The sequence below is a fragment of the Nicotiana sylvestris genome, chromosome 2 (genome assembly GCF_000393655.2).
Source record: "Nicotiana sylvestris chromosome 2, ASM39365v2, whole genome shotgun sequence".
Taxonomy (NCBI): Eukaryota; Viridiplantae; Streptophyta; class Magnoliopsida; order Solanales; family Solanaceae; genus Nicotiana; species Nicotiana sylvestris.
In genome coordinates this window covers 50,663,109-50,676,779 of record NC_091058.1, presented here as the reverse complement: position 1 = coordinate 50,676,779, position 13,671 = coordinate 50,663,109, and the positions used below count along the sequence as shown (strand labels likewise).

At 37.1% G+C, this 13,671-nt stretch overlaps 1 protein-coding gene across 1 annotated transcript; it reads right to left on the bottom strand.

The window, feature by feature from the left end:
- Positions 1-7,895: 7,895 nt before the first annotated feature.
- LOC138884907 (uncharacterized) lies at positions 7,896-8,867 on the bottom strand. The gene is made up of 2 exons (XM_070165772.1): positions 8,644-8,867; positions 7,896-8,550 (listed from the first exon to the last, which is right to left on the bottom strand). Exons 1-2 carry the CDS (start codon positions 8,865-8,867, stop codon positions 7,896-7,898), a joined length of 879 nt encoding a protein of 292 aa, XP_070021873.1.
- Between the last annotated feature and the right edge of the window lie 4,804 nt (positions 8,868-13,671).

Sequence of the window (13,671 nt, the reverse complement as noted above, 5' to 3'; positions counted from 1 at the left end):
AGGAAATTAAAATAGAAAAGGCTGCCTTGATTTTGGGTTAATATGCCAACCCAGTCCCCAAGATCCGTTCATCTCCAAGCCAATTACCCCATACCCGGTCCAAGTTATTAGTCATTAAAGACCTTTGAAACGACGTAGTATGGGGGCGATACTACGTCGTTTTGAGTTCAGTTATGTCAACTTGATCCTGACCCTTCGTTTTCCATCATCCAACGGCCAGAAAAGCTTTATTAAAACCGTATATAACTGTCCGAATGAACCCTACCCCTTCAGACCCCCCCGTCTCTCTTAGTTCATCTCACAACCAGAGAACAAACATAAACCCTAATAGCCGCCACCCTTTCCCACCGTCCTCCGGTGGCGGCGCCACCCCGAACCGCCCCAAACTAACACCCTGAAACCCTCATGATCCCTTCTCTCCAAATCCCTAACCCATATCCCTCGAATCCCTCCCGATTCCGTCGAATCTTGAATCTAAGGATAGAGTTCGAAGCCCCAAGAAGTCAAAATGATTTAATCCTTGATTCCGTTGCTTGCATGGCTACTTGCCCCTATTTTTCTGAAGATTGAAGGTTGATTAAACATGAAAGTGATGTTGTTCACTTGTTGTTTACGAAGAACAATTGGGTAACATCACTTTTCGTTTAAATCAGTGTCTCAATTAGGTTTCGAGCCTTGATTCGGTAAGTTCCTCCTCCCCTCTTGTATTTTTCTTTCTTTTACTGTTTCACTTTCCTCCTCCTCTCTTTTTCTTTGGTCTGGTCGAAATTCGTTTAGACCTTCTGAGTTCAAGTTGGTTCCATCTTTTGTTCTGTTTTCCTCTTCTTTTCTTCTTCTTTGTGAAAGCTTGACTATCTAATTTCTTTAGTCCGTTTCTTCAACCCTGTTTTGTTTAGTTCTTTTGTGTTAATAGCATAATTGTTGTTTCATCTTCTATTTAGTCACCTAACTAATACAATTAGGCCCTTAACTTAAATAATTTCCTGTTGTATGTCTAAGTTAATTAGTTCATCCACTTTCTTGTGTTTTGATTGCATGATTAAAGGTTCCGAGTTTCTTATCTTGGGAATTTTGGGTCAGTTCTTAATTTGGGAATCCCTGATTGTCTTTAATTGGTTCTGAAAATCAAAAGCCCAAGTAGGGTCGTGTTAGGGTTTGCAGACCCATGACCATTTGAGGTTCAGGGGTAATTTAAAGGGTTTTTTTTTGGGGGGGGGGGTAGTTTAGGAAATTGGCTTAGGGAATCTTTAGTGTAACAGATTGAGAAGCTTCCAGGAAGTGGGATTGGGGGCTATTGTTGAAACACTGATAATTAACTCAGGGTATGAGAGCTAAAACAAAAATTAGAAAAAGGGCAAAATGCAAAGACTGAGGTCTGTTGTTGCCCTACTCTCCTGCCTATAAAGGCACATTTCCTTGCCGCTCAAGGTGAGACTTTGAAAAAAGGGGGGAAAATCCAGAAAAAATAAAAAATCAAAAACGGTTGAGAATTTCAGAGAAAAACTACTATTCCATTGAATTTCCTTCTCTGATTCTTGAGATTTTCAACTTCGGAAGCAATTTTGATTCATTGAGAGTTTGAAAATGGTTTGAATAAGAAGTTGTGGCTGATTTCCTGGGATTTGGAAAAGGGTTTAATGTTTTGCTGGTTTTGGATTGCAAAAATGGGCTGAAATTGATGTTCTGCTGTTAATTGTTGTTGCTAGATTGTTGCTGATCTCATCTCTTTCTTCTGATATTCTGTAGTTATTTTTTGCTGCACCCAGGTACACTTTCGAATCCTTGCAATGGAGTGTGATTGTTGAATGAAAAGTGGTGTTCCAATGTCCGGATTTCAGCTCCCTTTCAAAGTCTGATTTTTAGTAGTTTTGTTGTGGTTTGATGTTTGTCAATCAGTCTGTTTACAGTTTTAATCGAACTTGGTGTCAGTGAACGTCATGTAGTTGTTTGTAATTGTAAAATTGGACTTTCACTCTATTTTAGTAGTTTCAAGTGTATTCAAATGAATTTTAGCTTTGTATTAGAGGTCTGATGACATGATATACTACTACCTAGTTCATTAGTTTATGTACTGAAACCAATGTTTTAATTAGCTTAGATGTATCAGTGTGTTGGAAGTTCTTAAATGTACTTGCACTTAGCATATCGATATAGGCAAATAGGGGTATGCATGCTAGTAAAAATCTGGGAGTTTAATGTTAAAGGTTTCATGGAATTGGTCCATTAATTGTCTTGGATCCAAGGTTTGGGGATTGGACAGGGTTAAGCCTATATTGGTAATTGTGTATTTCTGAAATCGTGTTGGTGATGGGTCGGGTTCAATGTCAGGCCTCCTTTTACATTTCTGATGTTGAATCCATGGTAGCAGTTATATTTTGAAATCACATTGATGTTTGGTTAGAAGTCATGATTGATGTTATACCTTAAATGGTGAAAATTGATGGTGAGCTTTATGATATCATGTATGGAATCTTTGTTATAGAATGTGCTTCAGCATTAAAAATACATTTCACATCTGTTTAAGATTGACAAAAACGGTCAGTGCTTGTTCCGTCTCAAGATTCTTCATGAAGAGCGATATTTGTTTCGAGAAATGGCCATGAATCGAGCAATTAGGCCTTTGTCGTAGGTCCAGTTATGCTTGAAGTCTTTTAGCTGGGCCAATATAGTGATTGCATGGGCTACTCGTAGCAATGCATGCGTAGCTCAATTTGTCTTAAATCCGAACTCCTTAGTTTTTTTTATTAAATGTGATCCACTTTAACTGGTGGGGGTAAGCTATACTATGCGCCATGCCAAATAGAATCCTTAACTGCATGACCCTCGTTTGATTAATCTTGTTTATCTTTATAATCGAGGCACGCCATTTAGCAAATTTTCATGGCCCTCGCAAAGTTTAAAACGCGTAGTTGCTTTAGGCACGTTATTTTAATAATATTACATTCCTAAACTCGGGTGTGCATTTCATATGACCCAAATCTAAATCTTAACAACATTAAATAGAATACGTCTCGGACTGTGGGTGCATTTCATGTGGCGCGATCCAAAGACGTGTTTTAGCTAACGTTGCAATCTTCCTAAAAATGAATAAAAGCGTTTAAAGTTAAAAATGCACATAGGTTTGAAAGTGTTTTAAAATCAGATAGTTATGTCAATTATAGCAGTTGAGCGACCGTGCTAGAACCACGGAACTCGGGAATGCCTAGCACCTTCTCTCGGGTTAACAGAATTCCTTACCAGGATTTCTGGTTAGCGGTCTGTAATACAGAGTAAATCTTTTCCTAGATTCGGGATTTGAACCGGTGACTTGGGACACCATAAATTATCCCAAGTGGTGACTCTGAATTTTTAATAAATAAATAACCCCGTTTCGATTGTCACTTAAATTAGAAAACTCCCTCTTATACTCCCTTCCGGGAGTGTAGGTAAAAAGGAGGTGTGACAATAGAGACGCAACCTGTGGTCCCAGTTCAGCGGGTGGTGAGGACATCTCGCTGAGTAGAGGACAGGTGGGTCCAGGAGAGAGAGGACAGGCGAGGTCAGGAGAGAGAGTATAGGGAAGTGAGGAGACCTCGTAGACTGGAGAGACCCACTGGTTCTTATTTTGGAGGAAGATTACGACATGGTAGAGGTTTTGTGGGTCAGTCATCTCAGTTTGCATCTCAGATTTCACACAGTATTTCAGGTGTTCAGGGATTTTAGAGTACCCGTACCGCACAGTTCCTACTGCCACATCTTCCCAGAGCTTGTTTTGAGTGTGGTAACACATGCCATGTGGTGAGGGATTGCCCTAGACTTGGGAGGAGTGCACCTTCACATACTTCTCAACTACAGCGCGCTCCGCAGAGTTCTCAGGCTATGATCACTGCACCAGTTGCTACCCCACCTGCCCAGCCAGCTAGAAGGGAAGTCCAGGCCAGATATTATGCCCTTCCTGCCCGTACCGAGGCTGTCGCCTCCGATTATGTCATCACAAGTATTGTCCTGGTTTGTCATAGAGATGCAACGGTTTTATTCGATCTAGGCTCCGCCTATCCTTATGTGTTTTCTTATTTTGCTCCGCATTTGGGTGTTCCTCGGAATTCTTTGAGTTCCCATATTTATATTTCTACTCCAGTGGGAGATTTTCTTGTTGTGGACCACATTTATCGGTCGTGTTTGGTTGCGCTTAGTGGCTTTGAGACCAGAGCCAAATTATTGTTGCTCGGCATGGTAGATTTTGATATTATCTTGTGCATGGACTGGTTGTCGCCCCATTATGCTATTCTTGATTGTCAGGCCAAAAACCGTGACGTTGGCTATGCCAAGTGTACCGTAAGTTGAGTGGAGGGGTACTTTAGATTACACTCCCAGTAGAGTTATTTCTTTTCTTAAAGCTCAACGTATGGTTGAGAAGGAGTGTGATGCGTATTTAGCTTATGTGAGAGATGTCAGTGTTGATACCCCTTTAGTTGATTCAGTCCCAGTAGTACAGAATTTTCCCGATGTGTTTCCAGCTGATCTTCCGGGCATGCCGGGCACTCAGCCCATTTCAGTTACCAAGAGATCCCTATCATATATTGAGGATACCAAGAGACCCCTAGCATAGATTGAGGATACCAAGAGATCCTCGGGATACTAAGAGATCCCTGGCTTATATTGAGGGTACTAAGAGATCCCTGTCATACCTTATATTTTTATTTGACCTCAGTAGGGCCCTGACCTTCCTCGTCACTACCCGACCGAGGTTAGGCTTGACACTTACTGAGTACCACTGTGGTGTACTCATGCCCTTTCTGCGCATGTTTTTCATGTGCAGATCCAGGTACCTTGACTCAGACTTACCATATTTGAGGCGAGGCGACCCTTCGGAGACTTCAAGGTATATCTGTCGCGTCCGCAAACCGAGGAGTCTCTCTTGTAGTTACAGCCCTTCTGTATTTCTGTTCTTGTTAGACATTTTGGAGTTAGAGCACTATATAGTGATCATTAGCTTGTGATTCATGGGTTTCCGGATTTTGGGAAAAATATTAGTTTTTGAGAGTTAGTATTGTGTATGCCGAGCGACACTTTTAAATGTTGTTTATTACTCTATTTCTGTTTTAAATTGTTTTCTTCCGCAAATTGGTTATCTTCCGCATTTTAGGCTTACCTAGTCGTAGAGACTAGGTCTAGGTGTTGTCACGATGGTTCACGGAGGGCGAACCGGGGTCGTGACAGTACCAAAGGTTTAGGCCAAAATGGAATATCTTCCAAGAAATTCCGGAGTCATTCAGCTTCTTCACCGGCCTTATCTAAAGCTATGAATTCAAATTCCATTGTAGAACGAACGATGCACGTTTGTTTGGATGATTTCCAAGACACTGCTCCACCCCCAATTTTGAAAACATATCCACTCGTGGATTTAACTTTAGATGATCCGGTGATCCAATTTGCATCACTATATCCCTCGATCACGGAAGGATTTTTGTTATAATGCAAAGCATAATTTTGGGTATGTTTTAGTTATCCCAAAAACTCGTTTCTTGCCATCCAATGTATTTGATTGAGATTACTTGTAAGCCGACTCAGTTTGCGAATAGCACATGCTATATCTGGTCACATACAATTCATGATATACATCAAACTTCCCAATACTCTTGCATAATCCAGTTGTGAGTCACTTTCACCTTCATTCTTTTGAAGTACATAACTCACGTCAATTGGAGTCTTGGCAATTTTAAAATCCAAATACTTGAACTTGTCAAGTACCTTTTCAATGTAGTGAGACTGTGATAATGCTAGACCTTGTGGAGTCTTGTGAATTCTGATTCCTAAGATCACATTAGCAACTCCTAAGTCTTTCATGTCGAATTTGCTAGCCAACATGCGTTTTGTAGCATTGATATCTGTCATACTTTTGTTCATTATCAACATGTCATCAACATATAAACAAACAATGACTTCATGACCTGGAGTATTTTTAATGTAAACACATTTGTCACACTCGTTGATTTTAAATCCATTTGCCAATATTGTTTGGTCAAATTTTGCATGTCATTGTTTGGGTGCTTGTTTAAGTCCATAAAGCGACTTAACAAGTCTGCACACTTTCTTTTCTTTACCAGGAATTACAAAACCCTCAGGTTGTTTCATGCAAATCTCTTCCTCCAATTCTCCATTTAAGAAAACTGTTTTAACATCCATTTGATGGATTTCAAGACCATATACGGCCGCTAGTGTCACTAATACCCTAATAGATGTTATCCTTGTTCCTGGCGAGTAAGTGTCAAAGTAATCAAGGCTTTCCTTTTGTCTATAACCTTTGACAACAAGTCTTGCCTTATATTTGTCAATAGTGCCATCGGCTTTAATTTTTCGTTTAAAGATCCATTTCGAACCTAAAGGATTATTTCCTGGAGGAAGATCAACCAATTCTCATGTATGGTTATCCAAAATTGATTGAATCGCACTATTGACTGTCGCTTTCCAAAATGTTGTATCAGAAAATAACATAGTTTCTTTAAAAGTTTGAGGCTCATTTTCAAGCAAGAATGTTACAAAATCTGGTCCAAAGGAAGTAGATGTTCTTTGACCTTTGCTATGCCTTGGATCTTATATACTTGGAGTATTTTCCTTTGGTTCTTCCCGAGGTTGTTTAGGTCTTTCACTTAACGACTCGCTTTCAGTTTTATACGGATAGATGCTTTCAAAGAATTCAGCATTATCTGATTCCATTACCGTATTAACATGAATCTCGGGATTATCAGATTTATGAACCAAGAACCGACATGCTTTACTGTTTGAAGCATATCCAATGAAAATGCAATCTACTATTTTTGGTCCGATTTTAACCCTTTTAGGTAAAGGAACTTGTACCTTTGCTAGACACCCTCACACTTTGAATTTCAAGTTGGGTTTTTTTCCTTTCCATTTTTCATATGGAATAGATTGTGTTTCGTTGTGGGGTACTCTGTTGAGTATTCGGTTAGCTATAAGGAGAGCTTCCCCCCACAAACTCTGCGGTAATCCGGAACTTATTAATAAAGAATTCATTATTTCCTTTAATGTCCGACTTTTCCTTTCCGTAATTTCGTTGGATTGAGGTGTGTAAGGTGCAGTAGTTTGATGGATAATTCCATATTCTGAACATACTTCTGTAAACGGAGATTCATATTCTCCACCTCTTTCACTTCTAATTATTTTGATCTTTTTATTCAATTGATTCTCCACTTTATTCTTGTATTGCTTAAAGGCATCAATTGCTTCGTCCTTTCTATTAAGCAAATAAACATAATAATATCTAGTGCAATCGTCAATAAAAGTAATAAAATACTTTTTTCCACCTCGAGATGGTGTCGACTTCATATCGCAAATGTCAGTATGAATTAAGTCTAAAGGATTTGAATTCCTTTCAACAGATTTATAAGGATGTTTTACAAACTTAGATTCAACACATATTTGACATTTCGATTTATTATACTTGAATTTAGGCAATACTTCTAAATTAATTAACTTCCGCAAGGTTTCATAATTGACATGTCCTAAACGAATATGCCATAAACATTTGACTCCAATAAATAAGAAGAAGCTGAAATTTTATTCATACTGTCAACAACCATTACATTGAGTTTGAAAAGGCCCTCCGTGAGGTAGCCTTTTCCAACATACATTTCGTTCTTGCTTACAACAACTTTATCAGAAACAAATACACATTTGAATCCATTCTTTACAAGTAAAGAAGTAGAAACTAAATTTTTCCTAATAGTAGGAACATGAAGAATGTTGTTGAGCGTTAACACCTTGCCAAAAGTCATCTTCAGGAATATCTTCCCATAACCTTCAATCTTGGTTGTTGCATTATTTCCCATGGAAATTTCTTCTTCGGGACCAGTAGTAGAGTAAGTCGCAAATGCTTCTTTGACAGCACAAATATGTCAAGTGGCTCCAAAGTCAATCCACCACTCATTCAGATTTCCAACTAGGTTGCATTCCGAAAGCACTACACAAAGATCATCAATATCATCATTCTTCTCCATTATGTTGACTTGTCCCTTCTTATTATCCTTTTTCGAGAGACGACAATCAGGGCTTTTGTGACCAATTTTTCTACAATTATAGCAGTTGCCCTTGATTTTTTTTTTTGTTATGCTCCTTGGTTTATCCAGAAGATCTCTTCCTCTTCCTACTTTTGGGAGCATTCTCCTCAACGATATTAGCTCCCATATCGTTGAATTTCCACGAGACTTCTTCTCGACTGTTTTGTTGTCTTCCTCGATCTTTAGACGTATTACAAGATCTTCCAACTTCATTTCTTTGCGTTTGTGCTTAAGATAGTTCTTGAAAACTCTCCACGAAGGAGGCAATTTTTCAATCATAGCAGCCACTTGAAATGCTTCATTCACGACCATACCTTCAGCAATAAGGTCGTGAAAAATAAGTTGAAGCTCCTGAACTTGGGTTCCCACAGTTTTGTTGTCTATCATTTCATAGTCTAGAAACTTGGAAACCACAAATTTCTTCAAGCATGCAACTTCCGTCTTGTACTTCTTCTCAAGTGTGTCCCATAATTCTTTCGAAGTATTCCTTGTACTATACACATTGTACAAGTTATCCTCTAAAGCACTTAAGATATAGCCTTTGCAAAGAAAATCTGCCTGCTTTCACGCCTCAACAACCATGAACTTTTCATTGTCCGGCATGTCCGTAACAGGCACTGGAGGCTCTTCACTAGTGAATTTCTGCATACCAAGTGTGGTAAGCCAGAAGAACACCCTTTGCTGCCATCCTTTGAAGTTGGCTCCAGAAAATTTCCCTGGTTTCTCGGCCGAAGGAACAACAGTGCGGCTTGACGAGGCTATCGTCGTTGCACCAACAGTCGCAGAAGGATTTCCGTTATCATTTGCCATTTCTCACTATCAACAACAAAAGAGTTCAATTAATGGCAAAACCAAAACAACAAATAATATTGTAATCAATAAATAGTACGTAATAAAAAAACAACCGAAGTTTTTATATATTGTTTTACAGAAAAACGATGAAGCTTTTATGTTCTTCAAATCATTTTCTTAATTTCAATACTCTGATGAAGTTTTTATATCTTCAAATCAGAATAGTAAAATGTAGAAAACCACACAGGTTTTAATCTCCACGAACAGAATACGGAATATAATAAAATAATTTCTTTAAGATTGTTATTAATCTATATTGCTGTAAATAATTAAAATAATAATCTTTCTGAAAACAGAAACAGAAAGTTAGTAGAAATTAAATTCCGAAAACAGTACTTGAACTTCTTCAAAATAAATTCTGAAAACGGTATAGGAACAAATCGAGCCCACTGAATACACAGTGTGTCCTTAAAAATTATTCCCCTCAAGTACCCGAGGTTCTGGAATATATCCTCCTAGGATAGAACGATTTAACTCACCGGAGTGTTGGTACCAAAAACACCGATGAACAGCGAAATGATTTAACTCACCAGAGTGTTGGTACCAAAAACGCCGATGAACAGCGAACCACTCGAAGGCTGCAAAACACACTAGAATTTTTGTGTAGAAAAAGAAGAAAATTATCAGAAAATTTCGTAAGTAAATATTCTGGGATTTGAAGGTATATTTATAGCCAATTTGGTACTGTTTCTGAAAAAGTTTGCAACCTTTAGAACAGCCATAGCTGGGCCGAACCGAACCAGGTCGCAGGTTATTTCGAATTGAATTTTCGTTAATTAATTAAATATTATCCGAAGTCGAAGCCAAGCCGAGCGACGACGGCGGTGCGAGGCTTGCCTTCTTCTTAACTCTTTAAGAGCTAAAAGATGAGTTTTTCTATATATACACAAAGATTTTCTTTCCTTCTACCAATGAGGGACAAAGTGCATTAGTAAAATGAACTCATTTAAAATTTCGCTTCCCTTCATTTTTTTTCCCACCATTTCCATTCACGCCTCTTTTGTTATTAATAAATAATAACAAAACCCAACAATAGATTGCTTTAGTTTTTTAAAAGAGGAATATATATATTTTTAGGTGATCTGAGCTTAAAATTTCTTACTCTTTACGTCAAAATTCCTTTTCATTTCTATACCTTTGAATGTGAATATTGTGGAGATTGTTTGCCGTTAGGTGTAAAAGGTGTAATCCAACGGTTCAATTTGGCCTGTCCTATATACTTTACTATCTTCAATTTGGAATGACATTCGACAGATATAGGAACTAAAGAAATATTACAAGGAACTAAAGAAATATTACAACTGTATTTTCCTTTTTTGCACCCAACGTTAAGGGCCAACTGTCCCATTGGACATCAAAATTGCATGCACATTTCACTCCATCTCTAATTAACCAAGATATATGAAAATAAATAAATCTTCTCCATTTCCAAATATGAAACTTGAAGCCAATTAATGTCAGAAGATAGTAAAAGTAAAATTTCTTAGTTGATTCTAAATGAACGTTACGTGCTTGCGTATTCTAAAACCAAACTACCCTACAATTAAACGTGAACGAGAAGTCTGGCCTTTTCTCTTTCTTTGTTTTATTAAAACATAATATCAGAGGACTATACCAGAGAGGAGACACCTTAATTCAAGTCATACTTAGCTGTCATTTGCACTAATATATGAAGAGCCATTTAATTTGCTCTTTTTCTAGATGGCCGTTGCGCCATATAATGGCATGTTTGAGTAATATATACATATGACCGTTCAATTTGCCTGGCAAGTGTTAATGTAACCCCACATATATATATCACAAGAAAAATATATGGCTGCTGAACTGGTCCAACCTCATTACTCTCCTTTTAAAGAAACTTCTAAAGGGAATCTTTGCCTCAAGCATATATATATTACCGTTTCGATAATAAAATTTAGATATATATGATGGTAAGTAAAAAGTACGAATTTGGACATCAAAAACTTTCGATAATAAAATTTAAATAATTATTAATTACATAAAAAAAATACTGCGAAAAGTTACAACCTTCTATACTTAAAAATGCTAAGATAATATATATATCTTAAGCATTTTTTGACAAATAATAGTTGTAATCATTCCTGGTAGAGTAGACAGCCGGAGCTTAGAATTTTATTATTTTCATACGGGGAGATTGATGAAGATGTCACACATTGTATTGGAGCGGGATGGATGTAATGGCGACTCGCTTCCGGTATTTTGTGTGACAAGAAGGTGCCACCGAAACTTACGGGCAAGTTCTACAGAGTGGTGGTCAGACCATCGATGTTGTATGGGGTTGAGTGTTGGCTAGTCAAGATCGCTCATGTCTAGAAGATGAAGGTAGTAGAGATGAGGATGTTGAGATGGATGTGCGGGCGCACCAGGTTAGATAGGATCAGAAATGAGGTTATTCGCGACAAGGTGAGTGTGAGACGCCCTGGTGAGGAGGTGTGAGAGGTTGACATTGGAGAGCTTATGGAGAGGTAGAGGTAGGCCAAAAGAAGAGGTGGGGAGAGGTGATTAGGCAAGAGACATGACGCAACTTCAGCTGATCGAGGACATGACCCTTGATAGGAAAATATGCAGGTCGAGGATTAGGGTAGTAGAGTAGGTAGTCTAGACTCTAGAGTGTTCATAACAGTAGTATTGACACACAGTCTCGCGTTCTGTTGGTAATAGTAGGTTTTTATGACTAACCGTTATTTTCTTCCATTGTTGATTACCTTATTATCTTGTTGTTTTTATTCTACTTTTATATGGTTTTTTGGTACTGTCCCTACTTGTCTATATTTTCATTAATATGGTACTTATGCTTTCCTGAGCCGATGGTCTATTGGAAACAATCTCTCTATCCTCACAAGGTAGGGATAAAGTTTGCATACGCTATCATTTTCAAACCCTACGATGTGGGATAATATACACGGGTATATTGTTGTTGTGGTCACGTTGAGTAGATGTGTATCAAAGCAAGTCATCATAATTTCTACCGAACTTTACCGTTAAAGACTTAATGTCCATGTCAAATAGAAAGTTGTCGTCATTTCCTATTACAATTAGTAGAGGCCTAGAGGGAGATCAAAAACTTTGTAAATAGCAAATTTCTAAATTAAATTGATCACATGTTGTCTATAGACCACATCTTATTGAAGAAACCGATTGTTTGGTATATGATATCAATTAAGTACAACCCACAAAAATTAGATCAACGAATTCAGTTCAATATTTCTATTTTTAAAAACCCTTTTTCTCCTAAGAAGCTTCCAATACATAGAACATCCTCGCACGAAGTGTTGCTCTTTCGTTTCATTGGCACGGGTACAACTCTCTTTTCAGTTGATGTTAGACTCCTTCACCAAACTAAATTTATCCAATTCAATATTTACACTAATTAAGTCAAACAATTAATGTTGGAGTCAGATATTAAATAAAAATGCATATCATTTAAATATGATTTATTAACGATAAAAGTTTACATGTAAAGCACATATTTAGTATACCGCCCACACATCCAGCAGCTGCAAAATTAGGTACTTATTAAAAAAAGTGGAAACGAGGAGGAAAAAACAAGGTAAAAATTAAAGTCACGTACATCCCAAAAATTTGTCCCAAGTTCATTTGAACTTGTCTGGAATGTCATCCACTTTAGACTTATTTTATTACTTTAGAATACAAAAGGTTAGAAAAAATGATTTTGCCGGTTTTCGACAAATAATAAAGTAATTAATGTTAAACTAATTACTTAACAATCATTATAAGTCTATGATAAGCAATTGCAAATGGATAGGGGTACATTTTAACTTTAGCTCTTGAAGGATCCGATGAAAAAACTTAACTTAAAAGAAAAAAGGATTAGAACCTTTTTTCTTACGTAATGTCTAGATGAACTTTTTTTTTTAATCTGAATTTGTTACCTCCACCAGCAGAAATACCAAGTAACGTTGCACATCAAGCTTACACAAAGGGAAATATACCTAATATTTTTTTGCCTCCATTACAAGTTATACCCGAAACCTCGTAATTATCTTCCAATTTCATTGATCACTAGGTCATACCTTAGGCGTTTGAATATAATTTCCATATATTTGCTCATACCGTTTCTATCTGCTACTATAGTATTGCTTCGTCATTTTCAAATTGTACAGTGGTTGAGTTTTACATTCAACAACCTGTCAAAATTTATCATTAATATATAGCCAATTAGGAGTAATTTATTATTCTCTCCGTTTCAAATTAGACGAGGTATTTTAGTTTTTAGTAGGTTCTAAAATAAATGATAAATTTTTAAATTTGAAAACAATTCAACTTTAAACTCTTTATTTTATCGATTTTACCCTTAATTAATGAGAAGTTTTTATAACCACAAAAATATTATGGCCCACAAAACTTTTACCCCTTAAAATTTTAAGAACACAAGTTTCAAAAATCTTTCCTTTTTTACTTCAACTCCGGGTCGAGTCAAACTATCACACCAAAATTGGAACAGAAGAAGTAATGATTTGTCATTACCATATGAAACTAATTAGGATATGATTAGCCAAACCCCACTATTGACACCAGAAAAAAAAAACATATATAATTAAGTAAAAAGGCTTGCGGACAGGCCAAGAGAGTAAAGAATAACAAGAAAGAGAAGAAATCTAAGGACTACTAGTTAAAGAAACGAACAATAAGATATTAAGATTACATTACATACAAAAGAATCTCTAAGTTAGTAATGCAAATTAGTACATTAACTTTCTCTATACATTACAAAACGTCA

Bases quoted from the DNA above. Each gene is read 5' to 3' on its own strand.
- LOC138884907 (XM_070165772.1), bottom strand. From the start codon at position 8,867: ATGGCAAATGATAACGGAAATCCTTCTGCGACTGTTGGTGCAACGACG. The intron at 8,551-8,643 runs GTTCATGGTTGT...CAATGTGTATAG, and splicing joins GACATGCCGGACAATGAAAA to TACAAGGAATACTTCGAAAG.